This window comes from Sarcophilus harrisii, chromosome 3, assembly GCF_902635505.1.
Source record: "Sarcophilus harrisii chromosome 3, mSarHar1.11, whole genome shotgun sequence".
NCBI lineage: Eukaryota > Metazoa > Chordata > Mammalia > Dasyuromorphia > Dasyuridae > Sarcophilus > Sarcophilus harrisii.
Window position 1 is genome coordinate 191,782,920 of NC_045428.1, and position 23,152 is coordinate 191,806,071.

Here is a 23,152-nt window from a genome sequence, read left to right on the forward strand (position 1 = left end):
ACTTCTTCCATCTCATTAAAAAGTGAGAAGGGAAAAGTGAAAATGGAAGGAATAAGCTAAGCAGAAAGGAATATGTTAACTGTGAGGGAAAGGAGTAAGACGGGGAGGAACTCTGAGGTAGGGAGGAGGGATACTAAAAAGGGAGGGGTGTGAGAAGCAAGTAGTGCTCACAAGTTTAATAGTGGGAAGGGGGGGTAAAGGGGAAAGAAGGGAGAAAAGCATAAACAGGTTACAGATGGCAAGTAACAAGAATTGGAATTTTAACCATAAATGTGACTGCAAACTTCCCATATGAGGAAGTGGTTAAGGAATGGATTAAAAGCCAGAATCCCAATATGTTGTTTAAGGAAACACACCTGAAGCAGGGAGATACATGCAGAGTAAAGGTAAAGGTTGGAGCAAATCTACTATGCTTCAGGTGAAATCAAAGAGGGTAGCTATCCTGATCTCCAGATCAAGCAAAACAAAATGATCAATTAAAAGAGATAAGGAAGGGCACTATAGCTTAAAGGATAGCATAGATAAAGAAGCAATATCAATATTAAAATATATGCACCAAGTGGTGTAGCATCTAAATTTTAAAAGAAAATTAAGAGAACTGCAAGAAGAAATAGACAGCAAAACTATAATAGTGGAGATCTCAACCTTGCACTCTCAATTAGATAACAAACCACAAAATAAATCAGAAAGAAGTCAAAGAGGTAAATAGAATACTAGAAAAGTTAGATATGATAGACCTCTGGAGAAAACGAAATGGAGACAGAAAGGAGTACACTTTCTTTCATGAACTGCTGTTCATGGAACCTATACAAAAATAGATCATATATTAGGACATAAAAATCTCAAACTCAAATGCAGTAAGGCAGAAATAGTAAATGCATCCTTTTCAGACCACAATGCAATAAAAATTAAACTCAATAAAAAGCCAGGGGAAAGCAGACCAGAAATTAATTAGAAACTAAATAATCTCATACTAAAGAATGATTGGGTGAAACAGCAAATCATAGACATAATTAATAACTTCATCCAAGAAAACAACAATAATGAGACATCATACCAAAATGTGTGGCATGCAGCCAAAGCGGTAATAAGGGGAAATTGCATATCTCTAGAGGCCTACTTGTATAAAATAGAGAAAGAGAAGGTCAATGAATTGGGCTTGCAACTAAAAATGCTAGAAAAGGAACAAATTAAAAACCCCCAGTCAAACACTAAACTAGAAATTCTAAAAATAAAAGGAGAGATCAAAAAAATTGAAAGTAAAAAAACTACTGAATTAATTAATAAACTAAGAGTTGTTCCTATGAAAAACCAACAAAATAGACAAACCCTTAGTAAACCTGATTTAAAAAGGAAAGAGGAAAATCAAATTGTTAGTCTTAAAAATGAAAAGGAGAACTCCACTAACAAGAAGAAATTAGAGCAATAATTAGGAATTACTTTGCCCATCTTTATAGAATAATTGACAACTTAAATGAAATGGAAGAATACCTTCAAAAATATAGCTTGCCCAGATTAACAGAGGAAGAAGTAAATTAAACAGTCCCATTTTAGAAAAAGAAATAGAACAAGCTATTAGCCAACTTCCTAAGAAAAAATCCCCAGGACCAGATGGATTTACAAGTGAATTCTACCAAACATTTAAAGAACAATTAACTCCAATGCTATATAAACTATTTTAAAAAATAGGGACTGAAGGAGTCCTACCAAACTCCTTTTAGAACACAGACATGGTACTGATACCTAAACCAGGTAGGCTGAAAACAGAGAAAGAAAATTATAGACCAAGAATATCAATGCTAAAATCTTAAATAAAATATTAGCAAAAAGATTACAGAAAATCATCCCCAGGATAATACACTATGACCAAGTAGGATTTATACCAGGAATGCAGGGCTGGTTCAATATTAGAAAAACTATTAGCATAATTGACCATATCAATAACCAAATTAACAAAAAACATATGATCATCTCAATTGATGCCGAAAAAGCATTTGATAAAATCCAACATCCATTCCTAATAAAAACACTGGAGAGTATAGGAATAAATGGACTTTTTCTTAAAATAGTCAGGAGCATATATTTAAAATCATCAGTAAGCATCATATGCAATGGGGAAAAACTGGAACCTTTCCCAGTAAGATCTGGAGTGAAGCAAGGTTGCCCACTATCACCATTACTATTCAATATTGTATTAGAAATACTAGCCTCGTCAATAAGAGTCGAGAAAGAGATTAAAAGAATCAGAATAGGCAAGGAGGAAATCAAACTATCACTCTTTGCAGATGATATGATGGTATACTTAGAGAACCCCAGAGATTCTACTAAAAAGCTATTAGAAATAATTCATAACTTTAGCAAAGTTGCAGGTTATAAAATAAATCCCCATAAATCCTCAGCATTTTTATACATTACCAACAAAATCCAACAGCAAGAGATACAAAGATAAATTCCATCCAAAATAACTGTCGACAGCATAAAATATTTGAGAATCTATCTACCAAAGAAAAGTCAGGAATTATATAAGGAAAATTACAAAAAACTTTCCACACAAATAAAATCAGATTTAAATAATTGGAAAAATATTAAGGTCCTGATAGGCTTTAAATTATAATAAAGATGACAACATCCTAAACTAATCTATTTATTTATATAAAATCAGACTTCCAAGAAAATATTTAATGATCTAGAAAAATAAAAACAAAAATTCATATGGAATAATAAAAGTTTGAGAATCTCAAAAGAATTAATGAAAAAAAATCAAATGAAGGTGGCCTAGCTGTACCTGATCTAAAACTATATTATAAAGCAGCAGTCACCAAAACCATTTGGTATTGGCTAAGAAATAGATTAGTTGATCAGTGGAACAGGTTAGGTTCACAAGACCAAATAAGTCAACTATAGCAACCTAGTGTTTGACAAACCCAAAGATCCTAACTTTTGGGATAAGAAATCTTCATTTGACAAAAACTGCTGGGATTACTGGAAACTAGTATGGCAAAAATTAGGCATGGACCCACACTTAACACCATTTACCAAGATAAGATCAAAATGGGTCCATGATTTAGACATAAAGAACGAAGTCATAAATAAATTGGAGGAACACAGGATAGTTTATCTCTCAGACTTGTGGAGGAGGAAGAAATTTGTGACCAAAGATGAATTGGAGACCATTATTGATCACAAAATAGAAAATTTTGATTACATCAAATTAAAAGCTTCTGCACAAACAAAACTAATGCAAACAAGATTAGAAGGGAAGCAACAAACTGGGAAAACATCTTCATAATTAAAGGTTCTGATAAAGGCCTCATTTCCAAAATATATGGAGAACTGACTCTAATTTATAAGAAACCAAGCCATTCTTCAATTGACAAATGGTCAAAGGATATGAACAGACAATTTTTAGACAATGAAAATGAAACTATTACCACTCATATGAAAGAGTGTTCCAAATCACTATTAATCAGAGAAATGCAAATTAAGACAACTCTGAGATTTAACTACACACCTGTCAGATTCTTAAGATGACAGGAAAAATAATGATGATTGTTGGAGGGATGCGAAAACTGGGACATTGATACATTGTTGGTGGAGTTGTGAACTAATCCAACCATCTGAGAGCTATCTGAATTATGTCCCAAAGCAAGTATGGTCATACCGCTTATACCCAAGGAGATACTAAAGAAGGAAAGGGACCTGTATGTGCCAAAATGTTTGTGGCAGCCTGTTTGTAGTGGCTAGAAACTGAAAATGAATGATGCCCATCAATTGGAGAATGGTTGGGTAAATTGTGGTATATGAATGTTATGGAATATTATTGTTCTGTAAGAAATGATCAGCAGGATGAATATAGAGAGGCTTGGAGAGACTTACATGAATTGATGCTAAGTGAAATGAGCAGAACCAAGAGACCATTATATACGTCAACAACGGTACTGTGAAGATGTATTCTGATGGAAGTGGATTTCTTTGACAAAGAGACCTAATTCAGTTTCAATTGATCAATGATGGATAGAAGCAGCTACACCCAAAGAAAAAAAACACTGGGAAATGAATGTAAAGTGTTTGCATTTTTGTTTTTCTTCCCGGGTTATTTTTACCTTCTGAATCCAATTCTCCCTGTGCAACAAGAAAACTGTTTGGTTCTGCACACATATATTGTATCTAGGATATACTACGACATATTCAACATATATAGGACTGCTTGCCATCTAGGGGAGGGGATGGAGGGTGGGAGGGAAAAATCGGAACAGAAGTGAGTGCAAGGGATAATGTTGTAAAAAAATTACCGTGGGATGGGTTATGTCAATAAAAAGTTATTATAATAATAAAATAAATAAATAAAAATAATTCCGAAGTTTAGTTAACTAACATTTGCATCAATAATTTAAGATATCATGCAAATTATTTATGTATATATTACATACAAATACACAGCCTTCCTTCTGTTTTTGATTTCCATAAATGGAAAAAACAAAGGATTCACTTTGTTCTCAATGGCTGAAGGATTTTAAATAACTTTGTTACATGGTGGATTAGGCTTTCTACAATTCAAATTTATTCTCACATTTCTCCTTAATACCTTTTGAATGTGTCACATTTACTTAATGCATACTAAAAAGAAAACAATTTACCTGGATAGGCACACTGTAAAAGAGCTATTGATTTGCCCCCAGGAGCGGCACACATATCCAAAACTCTTTCTCCATTTTGCAATTCCAGAGCCAACACTGGGAGAAGGGAGGCAGCATTTAGAAGATAATATCCTTTAATTTTACCAATTTGATATTTATCTGAAGGTATTCGTTCAGGAATTCTACTAACATAGCACATCAGTGATTTAGGATAGTAGGGAAAATATCCTTGAAAAAGGGTGTGATATCTCTTTACTTGTAAATCCTTCTCCAGTTGGAAAGGGTAGTTGAATCTATTAAGGAGGACTGCATATTGCCAGCATGTGGGAGATGTTAAGATATCCCTAGAAATAGAAAAAAAATTAACATTATAGACATTGATTTTTTAAATCATATTTCAAAACAGTCAAAATTCAATTTTTAGCTCTACTTAGTGGCTCTCTGAGTAACTAGTTGACTTGTCTTTATATTACTTTTCATCTATTTAAATGAGAATAATATAGATCTAACTCACAAGAGTATGTTATATAAGTAATCAGATTTAGTGCAAAAGATTGATCCTAATGCAGTATAGCTAGTTATTATTAGTATCTAAGTATACCTGAATTAAATGTTTTCTTAAAGAGATTAAATTGTAGAGGGATTCCATTATTATTAACAATTATCATCATCCATAAAAGAAAACAGTGGCTCATATAATATAAAGGATGATTAAAAATTCAGTTACATTTGATACAAGGATTAATTTTATGACTTTTTATGATGATATTCATTTCCCTAATTTTGTTCTGTTTTGTTTGGTATTAAGTTGTGTATTTTCTCAGTTCACTGATAAAAGGAGAAATATAGCAGATGATCAGTGGGAATTAAATCTTGATTATAAATTGGCAGATAATTTTAGAGAACCATTTTAATTTCTATTTGGCCCTAAAATTTACAATTCATGTTCTAACATGTATATTAAAATTAAAATTGAAAAAACGGCCTAAGAAAAGGCCTAAGAACAAAAAGTCTTCAGTTCCATTATAGGAGCTTTCTCACATCAATCAACTTAATTTTACTTCTAAATGTTAACAATAATTACCATATCCCAATAACTTAAGATTATAAAACCATCATTTGTTTTGTTCTTTAGCAGCTCTCATTTTTCAATCAGAAGGAAAAGATGAAATACGTCTTTAAGCTAGATGGATGTCAAAACTATAATTCTTTAAAGAGTTCCAGAAGAAAATCCCCTTGAGAAAAACATATTCAGTTCCTTATTATTCACAAGCAGATTGTGCTGTATTTTTTAACTGTTCTAGATCTAGCCACTAACTACACAATTAAGAAACTTGATATAGGCAATAGTAGTCTCTCTTCAAAACAGGTGAACATCAGGGAAAAGAATTCCTCCTCAAGGTTCATCCCCTATTCTTATACTTAAAATTCCTTAGTTGTTTAAAAAAAATAAATAAATAAATAAATAAAAATAAAAGGTCCTAAATGAATACCCATCAGATGAAAAACAGTCGAATAAGTTACGGTATATGAATGTAATTAATATTATTGTTCTGTAAGAAATGATGAATAGTCTGATTTCAGAAAAGCCTAGAAAGACTTACATGAACTGAAGATGCTCAGTGAAATGAACTAAGAAAACACAGTAACAAAATTATGTAATGATCAACAGTGACAGACTTGGCTCTTTTCAACAATGAGGTGATTCAAGAAAATTTCAATAGATTTGTGATAGAAAGTATGCCATCTGCATCCAGAGAAAGAACTATGGAGATTGAAAACATAGTATTTTTGTTGTTTTTTGTTTTTTCTTCTTTTCATCTGTTTTTTTTTTTTTTTTTTTTTTTTTTTGCGTGTAGCACCACAAATATGAAAATGTGTAGAAGAAATGCGCATCTTTAACCTATATAGGAATTCTTGTTGTCTTTGGGGAAGATGAGGAAGGAAAAAAATATGAATGATGAAAACTCTTTGCAGGTTTTTGGAAAAATAAAATATTATTAAAAATTTTTAAATTAAAATTTTAAAATCACTTTGACCTCCTCTTCTCAAAAAAGGGGGGTAAAAAGGCCCTTTAGACCAAATCCTCCAAAAACCATGAGGATTCAAAAATGTGCTCCCTTTTCAAAAAATTTCATTGGAGGATTCAAAAGAAAAGAATAAACAAAATGAAGTCTTTTTTTGAAAGTAAAGAGTTATTTTTCCTTTTCTTCCAAAAGATTACAAAAATTTTTCATAGGAAAAATTGGTTCACTACAGCCAGCTCTTTTTTTGGTTCTTAAAGGGAAAAGTTCAATATAGATGGTTACAAAAACAGCTTCTGGTGAGATAGAAAGTGAAGCTTCCTCAGACTTATCAAGAAGTCTTTAAGACTAGGCCTAAATCACGTGATCCTATTTCCAGAAGTCTACAGAATTGGAAGATCAGGTCTTGGGCCCAGATTGCAAGAAATCACATGATCTCAAGGCCTAGAAGTCTCTAAAGGTCAAGACCCTAGGTCAGTGACAAGAAGTGACATGACCCACAGGAAGCATACAACATTGGTGATCATTGGTCATTGATGATTACTTCCTTTTAGTCTATCCAATGAAGACTTGAGTCCTTTCCTATTTAACCAGCTTTCATGTTTCCGGCTTGTCATGTTGGAAGCTGAGATGCTTCTCAGGTATGCTTAGACCTCTCCCTTCAGGATCTAAATAAATGCTTTCTCTTTGTACCTGAAGATGTCTTTGATTAGTTAATTTGGAAAAAGGGTTCTAGCACCTGACCCCCACACTTGCAAGTGTGTAAGTGAAAATTATTATTATTATTATTTTGCTGAGGTAATTGGGATCAAGCTAGGAAGCTAACTCAGGTTCTCCTGACTTCAGGGCTGGTGCTCTATCCACTGCTTACCTAACTGCCCCACATGTGAAAATTATTAAAGTGCTTTATTATCTTATTCCAATCCACAATTAGTCAAACAAAGAAACATTCATCTATTAAGAGGGCTAAAAACATGATTTACAAGGCAAACACTTTTAATATATAACTGATTCAGGTCATTCATTCAAGTGTCTCTAGAATGAAATTCAGTAAAATTTCAGCATATCTAAAAAAAAATCTAGAAAATATAACAGAGCATTAAGGAATCTAAAAGATGTGTTATCAGTGCAACCTAGAGTATGTTTTGTGGCACAATCTCTGTTGTGCCAAGATATAGAGACGAGTTGAGAAATATTAATTTTTAATTGGGGAATTTATTAAGGTCGACTTTGGCCATACGGGATCAGTATCCAAATCGTGTGGCCCTGAACAAAAGGACATTGGGCTTTTTATAGGGTTTGACAGAAATCTTATCTAACATATTTACAACTGTTTGTTAAAGGAATATATCAAAGACAGAGGCAGAGAGACAGAAGTTTTACAAGAGATTTCTGTTATACAAGTGAGAAGGAGACAAAGGTCTTTTAGGTGTACAAAAGGGATTTGGGATTATTGGGTCAATTTAAGTTCCCAAACCCATCCCTAGGGGATTGGGTTATGGTTCTAACACTGTGTGATAATATAATGACTTCTTGAAAATAGTTAACTTTTTTCTTTAATACCAGCTATTCCATCTTATCCGATGGGGGGAGGGGAGAAGAGGAAGAAATGACAATTGAAAAATAGAAAAAAATATAATCAGAGTAACCCTATACATTCATACATTATGCTCCAATTTTCATGAACAACAAAATCCTACTTTTCAAGGCTTATTGTTAACTACTATAAGGTACCTATTCAATCAGATAAGGTAAAAATGATGGGAAAATGAAATAGTTAAGAAAAGTGACCTGTAATATGAGTTAAAAACTCCACACATTTGGTCATAAAGTAAATACATAATTAGCTATAGTTATTGTTTAGATAAAATTTCAGCAAAATGATTTATCTCTTGGTGGTACTTTTCTTTCTTTCTTTCTTTTTCTGGGATGGGACTTGAAAATTTCATTTTTTATTTCCCCTAGATTAGAATTTCCTCTATCAGTTTTGATTAGTACCTTCTCTGCAATTTACAGAATTGCCTGGGGCACTGAGACATTAAGTAACTTACCCAGGGTTCCATGGCTAGTATGTAGCAGAGGCAGAACTAGAAGGGTCTTCCTGACTGAGGGGTCAATTCTCTAATCCACTAAACCACAATTGTTGAATTATAAAACAATAGGAATAGGGGCTAGATGTGTAATTTACTAGAACAGTACCAGAAGAAGAAATGTCTTTGACCAACTTAGGCCTACACATTCTCTGCAATTTGTAGTCTTCAGAGTTACCCAAAACAGGGATTTTTAAACTTTTTCTACTCGTGACTCCTTTTATCCCAAGAAATTTTTTACATGACCCTTGGTATATAGGTACAAATCAAACATTTAATGATAACAAATCACAATTTTGTGACCTGGATATTCTGTTATGAGACCCCATATGGTCACAATAGTTTAAGAAACTGGGGCCTAGAGCACTGACAAATTATTTGTTTAGGGTTGTATAGCCAGTAGACATAGAGATCACACTTGAATCCAAATCTTTCTGGCTTTGAGATGTCTGTGAAAACTGACTTTTCTATTGTTTGGAAATAGTTATGTAGCACAGGTATTAAACCTGCTCAAAGTGATGAAGCCATACTCTTATCAATTTCCAAAACGACATTAATAATTCCTTTGGTCTTTTTCCCTTAGTGTTCTCCCACAGAAATGGCAACACATTTATAACTCAAGATACACATGGTAATATCACTCATAGACAAAAATCATTGAATACAGATCACAGACTCTTTGACATCTGCCTAAAATTATCCAAACTCCTATTATGCTTTTTAACTCTCTTACAAAACTTTATTTTAGTTATACAGAAACCAAGGGGAAACATTTAACTATGAAAACCCAACAAGTATATAAAAGGCATGGATTTCGGGGAAAAAAGAGATAGGTAAAATCTCACCCTATACTACTTCAGAAAAGACAAGAATATTCTCATTTATTTTTCTGGTAATTAAAAAAATATTGGGAAGAAAAATACTCACCCTTTCCTGAAGGTAAAGTGACTCTTACAAAACAATAACATGTCTGATAAGCTCAAAAAGAATCTGTATTTCCACCATTGCTATTCAATCCTGTGCTGTGCATCACCTTCTATCCTTGTAATAATAGCCAAAATAGTGCTTACTATGTGCCAGATACTGTGCTGGGGACTTTATGACATACTAAATTGAGAAGACTTACTTAGCATACTGGAAAAGGAATGGCAAACCATGAATTCTTTAAGGGTTCACTCATCCTTTAAAGTGACGATTAGTTTTTTTGTGTTTTCCTACCATCAAACATATTAGAGAAAATATTATGTGTAGCTTCTGTTCACTATCAAACAACTAATAGGCTCACAATCCCTTTTACAATTACTTTATTACTTTAAGGAATCAGAATACCTAAGCTTAAATCCAAGTTCTGCTATTTAAATAAATGAGTATCTTAGGCAAACCAATTAACCTCTTCTGGGCTTTAATTTCTTTTCTTTTCTTTCATTTAATAGTATTTTATTTTTCAAATTACATGGAAACATAGTTTTCAACAAACATTTTATAAGATTTTGAGTTCCAAATATTTTCTTCCTCCTTCTCCTCTCCCCTCCCCAAGAAAGTGAGCAATCTAATAAAAGTTATACATGAACAATCTTTGCTTTTTTAGCATTATTTCCATATTAGTCATGTTGTGAAAGAAAAATCAGAAAAGGAAGAAAAGAAAGAAAGAAAAAAGGTGAGAATAATATGCTTTTATCCATATTCAGTCTCCATAGTTCTTTCTCTGCATATGAATGGCATTTTCTTTCTTAAGTCTGTTAGAATTGTCTCGGATTGCTATATTCCTGAGAAGAACTATCTGTCAGAGGTGATCATCATGTAATCTGTGTACAATGTTCTCCTGCTGCTCACTACACTCAGCAACAAATTATGTAAGTCCAGGTTTTTCTGAAATAAGCCTGCTCATCATTTCTTTTTTTTTAATTTATTTTATTTTTGAGGCAATTAGGGTTAAGTGATCTGCCCCAGTATTACACTGCTAGTAAGTGTTAAGTGTCTCAGGCTGGATGTGAACTCAGGTCTTTGCGACTTCAGGGCTGGTGCTCTATCCACTGTGCTGCCCCCCTCATCATTTCTTACAGAACAACAGTATTCCATTACATTTATATGCCATAATTTATTTAGCCATTCCCAAATGATGGGCATCCACTTCATTTCCAATTCCTTCTCACCATAAAAAAAAGAGCTACTGCAAACATTTTTGCACATGTGATTTCTCTTCCCTCTTAGGCCTTAATTTCTTCATCTGTAAAATCAAAGTGCTGGACTAGGAAAACTAAGATTCAATGTAGTTTTAATTCTATGATCCTACAATTTAGTGGTGAGGTATTTTCCCTTCAATGAAGTAGACTAAAACCCATTCACATGATCTTCAAGAGTTGATCTGGTCAAAAAGATATTCACTCTGGGGTCAAAATAATGGGGAACCTCTCTGAATTTAGCTAGACTTGATTCTCAGACAGTAGATACATAATCCATTACCAGACTTAAAATCATAGCATGTCAGAACTGGACTTGACCTTAGAGGTTATTTAAGCAAACCAACAGGCACATGGGAATCCCCTCTCTAACATGTCTGATAAGTTATTTATCTAACCTCAGCCAACCATTCCACTTCATCATTGACCCTTTAATGTAGAAGTTTCTAAATGTTGTGTTACACTTGACAGTGATTCCACAATACTTGAACTGTTTCTGGCTGCTTGATCGGGGAGTTTGGGAACTTGGTTATAATATTCCTGGGAGTTTTTATTTTGGGATCTCTTTCAGAAAGTGATTGATGGATTTTTTCAATTTCTATTTAACCCTCTGGTTCTAAAATATCAGGGAAGTTTTCTTTGACAATTTCTTGAAAGGTGATGATGCCTAGGCTCGTCTTTTTTTTTTGTTTGTTTTTAAACATTTCAGTACATTAATTTCAAAATTATTGCTCCTTTCTCTATTTTTCAGACCCGTTTTTCCAATGAGATATTTCATAGTTTTGTCTAATTTTTTCATTCTTTTGGTTTTGTTTTATTCTTTCTTGATTTCTCATAAAATCATTAGCTTCCATTTGCTTAATTCTAATTTTTAAGGAATGATTTTCTTTAGTGAGCTTTTGTAATTCCTTTTCCATTTGGCCAGTTTTATTTTTTAAGGTATCCTTTTCATTTTTTTTTCTACTTCCCTTACTGACTTCTCTGACTTCAGATTAATTATCATGAGCATATTCCACGATCTATCCAACACAGAATAGATTCTACCTTTGTACATTTTATAAAGGAAACACATGCCTAGAATCTTTCCTTGTTTCTACCTTTTGGAATCCTTTAAGACTCACTTCAAGAGGTATTCTGGATGCTATCTGTTTTTTAAGGTGTTATGTCCTTCAGTATTTTTTGGTGTATGTGTCTCCTTTAACAAACTACTGACTTATTTTTCATGATTTTCTTAAATCATTCTCATTTCTCTACTAATTTTTCTTCTACCTCTCTTACTTGATTTTTTAAAATCCTTTTTGAGCTTTTCCATAGCCTGAGACCAATTCTTATTTTTCTTGGAGGTTTTGGATTTTTTTTTTTTCCTTCTAAATGTGTGTTTTGATCTAACTTGCTACAGTCAGAATTTTTTTTCCCCTGTTTTTTTGCTCATTTTCTCAGCCTATGACTTGACTTTTAACTCACTCTAATAAAGGAGGACTCTGCTTCCAAGGTGAAGGGTAAACTGTTCTAAGCTTCAGGGGTGTTGTGCAACTACTGTCAAAGACACTTCTGGGGACCTCTCTAAATGTTCTGTTCTTCTAAGGAAAGATGTGTTTACTACTCTCCTGATCTGTGCTCTGGTCTGTTAGTTACAAGTGCTTCTTTCTGCTCTGGAACTCTGAGATTGGTTCTCATTCCTCTGTGGCTGCCAGCTCTGGTGTGCAGTGCTCTTCTTTGTCCTTTTATATTCTTGTCTCTGCCTATAACTGTGCTATGGGCAAAGCATTCTTTGATTTAGTACTAGCAAAGACCCCCTTATAATATCTCTCTGACCAGTTGTTTGATTCCTTTTCTCTGATTGAGTGCTCCAGAAGCAGCTACTGCTGATTCATTGCCTTCCAAAGTCTGTTCCCATTTCTGGGGCCAGGACTGTGCTGGTGCAGCATACACTCTACCCCAGGTGCAACACTTTTTCTGCTGCCCTGGAAAATTGTTTCACTCCCTCTTTTGGTGAGTTCTGTTACTCTACAATTTGTTTAGAGTAATTATTTCAAAGAGGGATTTTGGGGAGGGATTTGGGGGAGAACTCGGAGGAATTCTTGCCTTTACTACACCATCTTGGCTCTGCCCAAGTCTTTACTGACAAATCTGATGGCTTTTTTTCTATCTTATCTTTCTTGACTTTTTTATAGGACCTTACACACTTTTAATTATCTGAATACTCTTTATATTTTCATGGTTTTCTACTTATCCATTTCAACACTCCTTCTCAAGTACTTCTGGAGTATTTCCATTTATGGTACATCCATTATGTTATATCCATTAAGAGATATCCGCCCCCCCCCCCAACCCCCAAGGCTTTCCTGGAACCCATTTCTTTTCTCCTTCTATTAACTCATTTGATGTCACTAGCTTCAAGAGGTTCAATAATCATTTTTATGAAGATGATTCTCAAATTTATTTTCTAGTTGTAGTCTCACACGAACAAGTATCTGCTGAACATTTTGAATTAAATGTCCATAGTAAGAAAATAGTAATACTAAATGCCATGCTTTGGGCTTTAGAAATATACCTAATTTTTTCCTCACAATAACTCCGATTATTATCCCTGTTAATTTATCATCTCTGTTCTACAGATGAAGAAATTGAAGTATTAAGTGACTTGAATTTGGGTCTTCCTGAATCTAAGCCCCTACAGGATTTCACCCCTTAGCTATCTTAAGCAGATGTAGGCATCTCAAACTCGTCTAGAATGAAAGTCTTTCTTTCTCCAAAATGTAACCCTCTTCCTCATTTCCATTTTATTGGAGATGGCACCACCATTCTTTCAGTCACTTGTGTTTGCTCCCTTGCTGTCTGTCCTCTGTGACTTCTCTCATTTATCTTCATACATAATTAATTGTAAATCCTGTAATTTCTTTCCCTACCATGTCATTCAGCTATGACCTATTTTCTCTACTCACACAGATACCAACATCTTTTCTGGACTCCTGCCATAAACTTCTAAAAGTTTCTTCAGACTCCAATTCATTCTCTGTTGGAATCTTTACAAACTATTAAGTCATTAGAGTTGATAAGAGACAATAATTATCTAATTTAGCATGGTTCAGTATGATTAATCTGATCCTACAAGGAGATGTTATGGGCCAGAACTTGAAACAAGGTACTAAGTACAACTGATAGACAATAATGCTTGTGTTCATACCTCCCTTGAAGTTCTTTGGGCTAGAGAGCACTCTGGGAGATAACCCAGAATCCCATTCTCTCAGAGGAGGAGTTAACCTTTGGGAGATCAGAGCTTCAAGAGAGTTACTTGGGTGGGAGAGGAGCACTCTGGGAGGAAGCCCACAAACCCTCTCTCTCAGAGAGAACTCTTATATTTTAAAGAAGAAAAACACCAACAGTTTGGCGCCCTGAACGTGGGACTGACAGATCCCTCAGTGGATTTCAGTGAAAAAGCTCCGATCCAGATTTCAGTGGAAAAGCCTCTGATCCTGAATCCAGTGGAGAAGTCTTCTTGACCCAGAAATTAGGGTGAGTACAACAAAGAAATTTTGTTAAAAGAGTTAAAAGTAGGATTTCAGCTAAGATGGGACAGATGTTTAGAAAACAGCTTTCTGTTTCTGTTCAAAGAAATGTTTAGAGAGCATTGTTAAAGTTATGGAAAGCCAAGGTTTGATTATAATTTTGCAGCAGATCACTGAACTTTTAGAAACTGTTAAGAACATATGTCCTTGTTTCTCTCTGGAAAAAGAATTAGATTTATATGAATGGAAATTAGTAGGAGAGGATCTTTGTCAATTCTATAATAAAAATAAACCTAACTCAATTTCCAAAGACATACTTAATACATATAATTTAATACAACTGGCTTTAGGGGATCTTATAAGTGTTAAAATAAGGAAAAAGAATAAAGTGCCAACTAAACTAGGTGAAAAGCAGGAAAATTGAGATAAGAATGGAGTTAAGTACAATTCTGAATGTGATACTTCACAGCAGGAGGAATTAGATCATTCCTCATCTCATGACGCTCCTCCCCCAATTAACCCTTTATGGGTGGAGGAAGAAGGGGGAGGGAAAGAGGCAGAAACACAGTCAGTTTCTCCAGTAAAGCAGAATATGACAAGATTAGAAGAGGCATTAATTGAGGCAAAAAATGAAGAAGATATATCTGATTTTATAAATGCATATCCTGTGATTGAAAAGCTTGACTCTTCAGGTCAAAAAGAGAGACAATACACTCCTTTTAATTTGGAAAAAATTAAAAGATTTGAAAAAGGGTTGCACTCTTTATGGGGCTATATCCTCTTATGTTAAGATGTTACTGCATAATTTGTCTTAAGACATCTTAACCCCGAATGATTGGAAATCCATAGCGAGGACATGCTTAGAACCAGGACAAAATTTGTTGTGGCTTTCGGAGTTTCATGAATTATGTAGGATTCAAGCCCAAAGCAATATGCAAACAGGAGCTATTGGACAAATCACTTTTGACCAACTAGCTGGTGAAGGTCAGTATGCAGAGAATTCAGAAGAGATTTATTATTACATAACAGTGTATGAGCAAATTTCTAAGGCTGCAATAAAAGCTTGGAATTCTCTCCCTGGACAGAAAGATGGAATTAAAGCTTTCACAAAAATAGAGCAAGGTCCCAATGAACTTTTGCAGATTTTGTGGGATGTTTGCAAACAGCTGTAATAAGAACCATTAAAGATAATGCTGCCACAGAAATAATGACCAGACATCTGGCTAGGGAAAATGCCAATGAGCTTTGCAAAAGAATTATATGGGGACTAGACAAAAATGCTCCTTTAGAGGAGATCATAAGGCATTGTGCCACAGTGGGCACAAATGCTTATTATACCCAAACTATGATGAACAAGGAAAGACAGGGTCCCTCTTGGGAAGGGACTTCTAGAGAAACTCGTAGATGTTTTCAGTGTGGAAAAGTTGGACATTTGAGAGCTCATTGTAGAAATGGAGATAGAGTGAGAAGACAGGCTGAGAGAAAACCCAAAACCCCATGTCCAAAATGCAACTGAGGCTTTCACTGGGCCTAGGAATGTAGATTGACCCAAATAAGTGAGAGGCAGGGCCCATCTCCTAAGTATCAAAGGACAGGTGGGGCATGATGGCAGCAGAGTTTACACCCAGAGAATCTTTAGAAATTCAGGACTCTGATGTCATCAACCAGCAGAAAAGCAATCAGGATTACAGTTGGGGAGAATATAGGTTTTTTAACCCAACCAGGCAGTATCCAGTGCAAACAGCTCCAATGCAAATTGATGATGATAAGAAATCCCCAAAGTGGTAAATAGAAGGGAATTAGACAGGTTAACTGCTTGGGGAAGAGGGTTTGCTTGTATCTCTACAGGAGGAAAAGGAATCAAATGGATGCCAATGAGCCATACATATCCGCCTTGTCCATCAGAGAGAAACAGAAAAAGAGAAAAACCTCAAAACAAAGAAGATTTAAGAAATATCTGACACTGAAGGAGCATGACTGACAATGAGACTGTTAAAATAACTTTAAAATCTTCATGAATCATTGGATTTCCTAACACAAGATGAGACTCTTTCAGTTCTTGAAAACCAGCAAGAATCATTGGATTTCCTTGAGATAAAAAATTTAGACATTACAGTACTTCAGAGTTTACAGGAATTATTGGATTCCTGGCACATGATCTAATGGACAACGGATTCCTTTTGGACTATTTTTAGGACTTATGGACATGTATAATTCTTTATGTTGATTCATGTTATGAAAAATGATTTACTTCAAAGCTTACAGGAATTATTGAATTCCTGGCACATGAACTAATGGACAATGGGTTCCTTTTGGACCATTTCTAGGACTTATGGACATGTGTAAATTTTCATGTTGATTCATGTTATTTGTTACATTACTACTAGCCTGTGTTATATTGCTATGTGCTTATGTAACTATGTGTAATGCCTTCCATATTGATTTATGTACACCTTGTTTCATACCTGTTTCAAGTGAGCCCCTTTAGAAACCCGCTAATCTGATTTGATTTTCTATTTCCTTTGGTGTTTTCATCTCCCTTCCTGAGATGTCAGGGAGAGCGTGACCACCTTCTTTTTATGGTGTTTTCACTCCTTTTTTGAGCAGTCAGGGAAGGCGTGATCACCTTTTTGGGGTTCTCACCTCCTTGAGAAGTCAGGGAGGTCATGACCACCTATGTTCTAAATCAAAAGAAAAGGGGAGATGTTGGAATCTTTACAAACTATTAAGTCATTAGAGTTGATAGAGACAATAATTATCTAATTTAACATGGTTCAGTATGATTAATCTGATCCTACAAGGAGATGTTATGGGCCAGGACTTGAAACAAGGTACTAAGTACAACTGATGGACAATAATGCTTGTGTTCACACCTCCCTTGAAGTTCTTAGGGCCAGAGAGCACTCTGGGAGATAACCCAGAATCCCATTCTCTCAGAGGAGGAGTTACCTTTGGGAGATCATATATATAGAGGAAGCTCTTAGTGCTTCAAGAGAGTTACTTGGGAACACTGACTGGGGTCGGAGAGGATCACTCTGGGAGGAAGCCCACAAGCCCTCTCTCTGAGACAAGAGAGATTCATGCATCTTCCACCTTGGTGCTGGCTGGAGGCTGAAGAAAGCAGAAGCAAATGACAAAACTGCAAGAGCTTTTGGAACCAAGCAGAGAGAAATAGGCTTCTGAGCTAACTGGGCTATACTGAAGGACACAATAAAAGATCTGAACTTTTATCAGCTGGCTGCGATTTTGGGCGATTATTTACTTTCAACTGAAACTAAGGCTGCCTCCAAAAAACCTCCCCGAGAAACCTGCTTTCTCCCAGAGAGAACTTTTTTTTTTTTAAAGAACAAAAACAACAATTCTCCAGTAAGCTGACAAGGAGTTTCTATAGTACAGACCTAACAATGAAGGTCCCTTCTACCCCCAATTAGTTTCAATGTCTCCCAAATAACTCAGATGAACCAACATGGATTTTTGTCCATTGTTCACCTTTTAAAACTATTAAAATCTCACTCCCTTCCTCCCTTTCTAAATTTTTTCTATTCTATTGCCCTTTCCTATCCATCATATTACCTACTGTTTTTCATATATGACACTATCTCCTATCTCTGGGCTTTACAATGACTGTTCCCTTTATCTATCATGTTCTCTTTGCCAATCTCAGATTCTTAGAATCCTTGGTCCCTTGAAGACTCAGTTGAAGTACCACCTCCTCTAGGATATTCCCAAGCAGGGAATGTCAGTCCATGTAAAATTAACTTCCATCGACTCTTCATGTGACTCCTTACTTCTGATTTATATTCATTGTCCATCTGTATTTTAAGGTCCTTGAGGGAAGGAGCTGTTTTTGCTTTTTCTTTATGCATTCAGCACTTAGTATCAAGTCTTTAAGAAAGCATTTAGTAAATGTTTGATTGATCATTACAGATATTTCTGCTTCATTTTTTTTTTTTTTTACCTATTTCATTGGTACATGGAACTCCTCATCAGAAAATTCCTACTGATCTAGATTAGTAACTGTTCTATAACTGACAGTCTTTGACAACTATCTGGAAAATTAGGGGTTTGACAGTCTTTGACAACTATCTGGAAAATTAGGGGTTAAGTGCCTTGCCTAGAATCACATAGTCAATATGTATCAGATATTGAAATTGAGCTCAAGTCTTTTTGATCTGGAGGGTCAGCTCTTTATCTCACAGTGCTTCTCCAAACTTGTTAGTGAATCCTAAATTTTTACTAGTTATTTTGGTTTTCATGTCATACTGCTGATTTCTGTTGAGCTTACAATTCACTAAAAAACCCCAAGACATTAAAAGACTTAAATGAACTAAGTGAAATAGAACACTCTACACAGTAACAGGATTATGTGATGATCAATTGGGATGGATTTGGATCTCTTCAACAAGGAGGTGACTCAAGGCAACTTCAAAAAATTTGTGACGGAAACTGTGATCTACATGTAGAGAGAGTACTATGAAGGCTAAATATGGAGCAAAGCATAGTATTTTCTCCTTTTTTTGTTGTTTGCTTGTTTGTTTTTTCCCTTTTGATCTGATTTTCTTTTTGCTTAACATGACAAACATGGAAATGTTTGGAAGAATCTCACACATGTAACCTATTAATATAGATTGCTTCCTAACTTGGGAAGGTGGGAAAGAGAGAAGAGGGAGAAAAATCTGGAACATAAGGTTTTGCAAAGGTGAATGTTGAAAATTATCTTTGCATGTATTTAATAGAAATAAAAATATAAACCTCAGAATTTGACTGCTATAAGCTACCTCTTCCCTATCCTGTACATCTATATATAGATGATTTAAAAAAAAATCAATTATATAATTCAAACTTAAGTTTTATTAAGTCTTTTGGGCTAGTCTAAAGGTTTTAAACACAAAGCCCTCCTTGAAGTGTACTGAACTAATTACTAAGTGAACTAAAACTAATTACAACATAATTGTAATATTTAACAAAATGCATTTTAAAAACTAGAACATAGGTAATATTTAAATGTGTAGTTTTCTATATCCATTTGTGGTTCACAGTTATTATTATATAAGATTTAGTAGCCCCCATTTCTATCTCTGGCAACACAAGTACAGTCAGAATCTTTTGAACTATCAATTACTGCTTCTAGTATCTTATCATCCATAATTTTGATAAGGATATATCATCAGAATAAAATAGATGAAGTACAGAATCCTTGATCACTCTACTATAAACATCCTTTCACATTAGCATTTATCCATTCATTATTTCTTTTTTGGGTCTGGGCAAATCATCAGTTTATAATTTTATTTAGGCTTTTATTAGGCTTACTATCTCCTCACTTATCTTGGGTTTTGTTTCTCCAGTAATAATTTTTCTCTTCTTTTTTCCTAATCTAAATCCTAATCTGGATTGAGACAGAAATAAAACAGAAGCTGCATAATCCTATCTCCTTTCCTTTATGTGGTATCATTAGCCAATATTCCACTGCTTTGGATGTTCGCCTCACCACAAACAAAAAAGCCTTTTTTATGATCTTTAATACTCATTACAAGCTCTGTTTATCCTGGACTTCAGTGTTCCTAACATTTTAAGAGGGACATGTCATGCTTTTTGGATTATACTCAATCACATATCCTTAATTCCACTTTTTGAATATTTTCTTTAAAATTTGAATCAATCAGTTACTTCCTTATGTCTCAAAATGGATTTCCTTTTTTGCTCATCCTTTATAGAGTAAAAAATTCTTTCTTGAGATCATTTTATCCATCAAGATGTATTACTCTGTAGAATTTTAGGGAATGAGATCTTATCCAATAACATTCTAAAATCTTTAAAAATCTGCTCTCTCAGACTATGTGAAAAACTAACTGGCATATACGAAATTTACACTCTTGACCTTGGTCACTTTAGTAGCAATTAAGTTAATCTATTCAGATTTTATAACTAGCATAAAAGTGAAGTAAACCTGAAATTTTAAGTGACCAATAAAACTTCTTCCAGCTATTTGTATATGTTAAATGTTCCTCCTCATTCTCTTCTGTCTCTTTAAAATATTATGGAGTAAGATAAAATGAAGTTCAAACTAAAGGTAGTGATAAAATGGAGAATAAAGAGAAAAAAAGATGACATCCTTTGAAGGGAAACTTAAAAGAAAAAATCCACAGTATATTGGTAGTATTGTCTTTAAAATAGTATTTTATAATTTCAGGAATTAAATGTTATATAATTCCCTTCTCACTTAAAAAAAAAATAATGAAAATTGTTTATCTATTAAGCTGTAGTTAATTCTGTTAATTACAAAAATCTTGTTGGTGCCAGGATAAATTAAAAGCAAGTAACTAAAGCCAGTTAGAAACAAATGACTCAAAACTCGCTTCAAATAAGGATTCTATTACTCAACAAGATCTCCCAAATTTTCCTGCAATTTGACTTAGTTCCATCTTCCCACTTCTACTAAGACAAAGTAGAATACTTCAGTTCCTCTCCCCATAAAATCATATTAACACAACCTATAAAGTATCTACAATTACAAATTACAATTCTCTAGCACATTCTCAAATGCTAATTAATGGAATATTAAAATAATTTTTATACCAACCTTACTGCAATCCATGACTCTCCAAGCTCTTTGATATACTGCTTCTCAAAATGATCCAACACAACTTTGCAAATTTGTTTTGTAAGTTTCTTTTCTGACTGTGGTTTCAGCTATGATAATGAAACAAGAAATTACTAAAATATATAAATATTTCATATTTATTAAGCCTAGACCATACAAAACACTGTAAAATTTTTCGAACTAATACTTTAAATTGCTTGCAAGCAATTTTTGCAAATAGGGGCACAACATTAAGTTTCAAAAACAGAGAAATAAATTTTTTAAGAAATTTTTTTAATTTTTTTTTTTTTTTTTTTTTTTAGAACAAGTGATTAACAAAATTGAAATGACCTTTTGTAGTATCAGGGCATTGGATTTAGAATCAAACCTGGGTTCTATTAACTGGTCTTTGACATTGCTGTAAAACAATGTAAGGCAATAAACACATAATGTAATTTCTGAGACTATTTCATCTGTAACATGGCCAATCTAATATAGCCTTGTCCTCTTCACTATGATAAGGAAGAACAAGCCACATTGGGATTTAAGGCTAGAGAGGTCCTTAAAGATCACTTAGTAAACACTACCTAATCTTTGTAGATGAACAAGTGATTTATCCAAGCCCACACATGTTAACAGTAGTTGTGATACGAATATAACTGTGAATTTGTATCACACTTCTCACATAATTCACTCAACACTAAAGTACTATCCTTCAAAGAAGCCAATAGAAAACAAAAGAAAATTGAATAAACTAGATTAAACACTCATTAAAGTTCCTCTAGAAACTCAGGTTCCGTCCAGTGGAAAGCTGATGTAATTGATGAGATGTCATTACCCTTAAACAGCACTATTTGTGGGGTTAACTGTTGAATCATATGCCAGTTTCAAAAGGAACTTGGGGATAAAAATAATAAATGCCCAGCGCTATTATATCTACGAAGCGCATATATTGTCATTTGATAATGGCAATAGATTCTGTGAAGTAGATATTATTCCAATTTAGAAATGAAAAAAGAAACGGAGGCAATGAAGGGGTAAGTAGTTTCTAGAGGGTCTTCCTATCTCCACAACCGGAGCTCTGTGCTCTGAGCTAGCCAGATGCTTAGAAGCTCGCCTCTGTACAGCAAAGGACTAGCAACAAGAACAGTCATGGTGGAAACCGCATTCGCAAACCGAGATGGGAAAAGATTTTTCTTTTTGGGTTCCAAAGCAGGCCAGCGGAAGCGACCCTGCAGGGGTCCTCAAACTACGGCCCCCGCGGGTCAGATGGGGCAGCTGAGGACGTTTATCCCCCTCACCCAGGGCTACGAAGTTTCTTTATTTAAAGGGCCACAAAACTAAGTTTTTGTTTTTACTATAGTCCGGCCCTCCAACAGTCTGAAGGACAGTGAACTAGCTCCCTATTTTAAAAGTTTGAGGACCCCTGCCCCCTAAACGATTTCACTTCTTCAGGTGCTCACCCGGCTCAGCACCATTTGGTATGAAGGAGTCCCAAATCGCCGACTACAGTCACAAGCAGCAAGGTTCCAAAAGGGTCTCAACTAGACGTAGATGGCAACGCTAAAACTCTGGACAGGCGAGAATCTGATTGGACAACCCCAGTCCCTTCCGCCCAGAGTACGCCTCGCCCCTCCCTCCGTCTAACTCTACCGTTCTTCACCAATCCCGTTTTCACGCTAAGAAACGCTTCATCATCAGGTGATTGCCACCTGACCTCGCGACAATCTGAACCTCCGGCGAATATGAATGTACGTCATCACCCAGCGCCACAGCTGCAAAGTTTTCTTAATCTAGGGAAAAGCGGTTTCCAGAATTTCATGTAGAAAGTATGATAGAAAAGAGTCGGAGAAAGGAGAAGCGCGACAGTCAGAAACAGAAAAAAGAAACACATACGGTTTTTATGATAGCAAATATTTACGTAAAATTCAGTGCCCTCTCTGGCACGGCTTTGATGGAGCAGATTGCTGTCCTGGAGACAACACACCACTTCTACAGCAAAAGTGAAGCCCTGTACCTTGCAAAACTAAGTTTCGAACCATCGAATTCCTCCTGTAACTTTTCTCTATAAGTACTTGCCTCACGAGGGCGACCAATTTGTAACAAACATTTAGGAACGTTCCTGCCAA

At 34.8% G+C, this 23,152-nt stretch overlaps 1 protein-coding gene across 18 annotated transcripts in view; it reads right to left on the reverse strand.

Annotated features, from left to right (window-relative positions):
• The window catches only part of NSUN3 (NOP2/Sun RNA methyltransferase 3), a 351,925-nt gene extending 329,264 nt beyond the window's left edge, over window positions 1-22,661 (reverse strand). For 11 of the 18 annotated variants that reach the window (XR_004232888.1, XR_004232887.1, XR_004232886.1 and 8 more), the window contains exons 1-3: window positions 22,487-22,660; window positions 21,024-21,133; window positions 4,638-4,981 (exon numbers count right to left, since the gene is read on the reverse strand). Coding sequence is in view for 14 of the 18 variants with exons in the window: in XM_012547174.3 (XP_012402628.1) it covers window positions 4,638-4,981; window positions 21,024-21,133; window positions 22,487-22,501 (469 nt within the window). In the remaining 4 variants the exon portion in view is untranslated. Of the gene's footprint in view, window positions 1-4,637; window positions 4,982-21,023; window positions 21,134-22,486 lie in introns of all 18 variants that reach the window. The other 7 variants (XM_012547180.3, XM_023501304.2, XM_012547177.3 and 4 more) reach the window with 3 other exon arrangements.
• Between the last annotated feature and the right edge of the window lie 491 nt (window positions 22,662-23,152).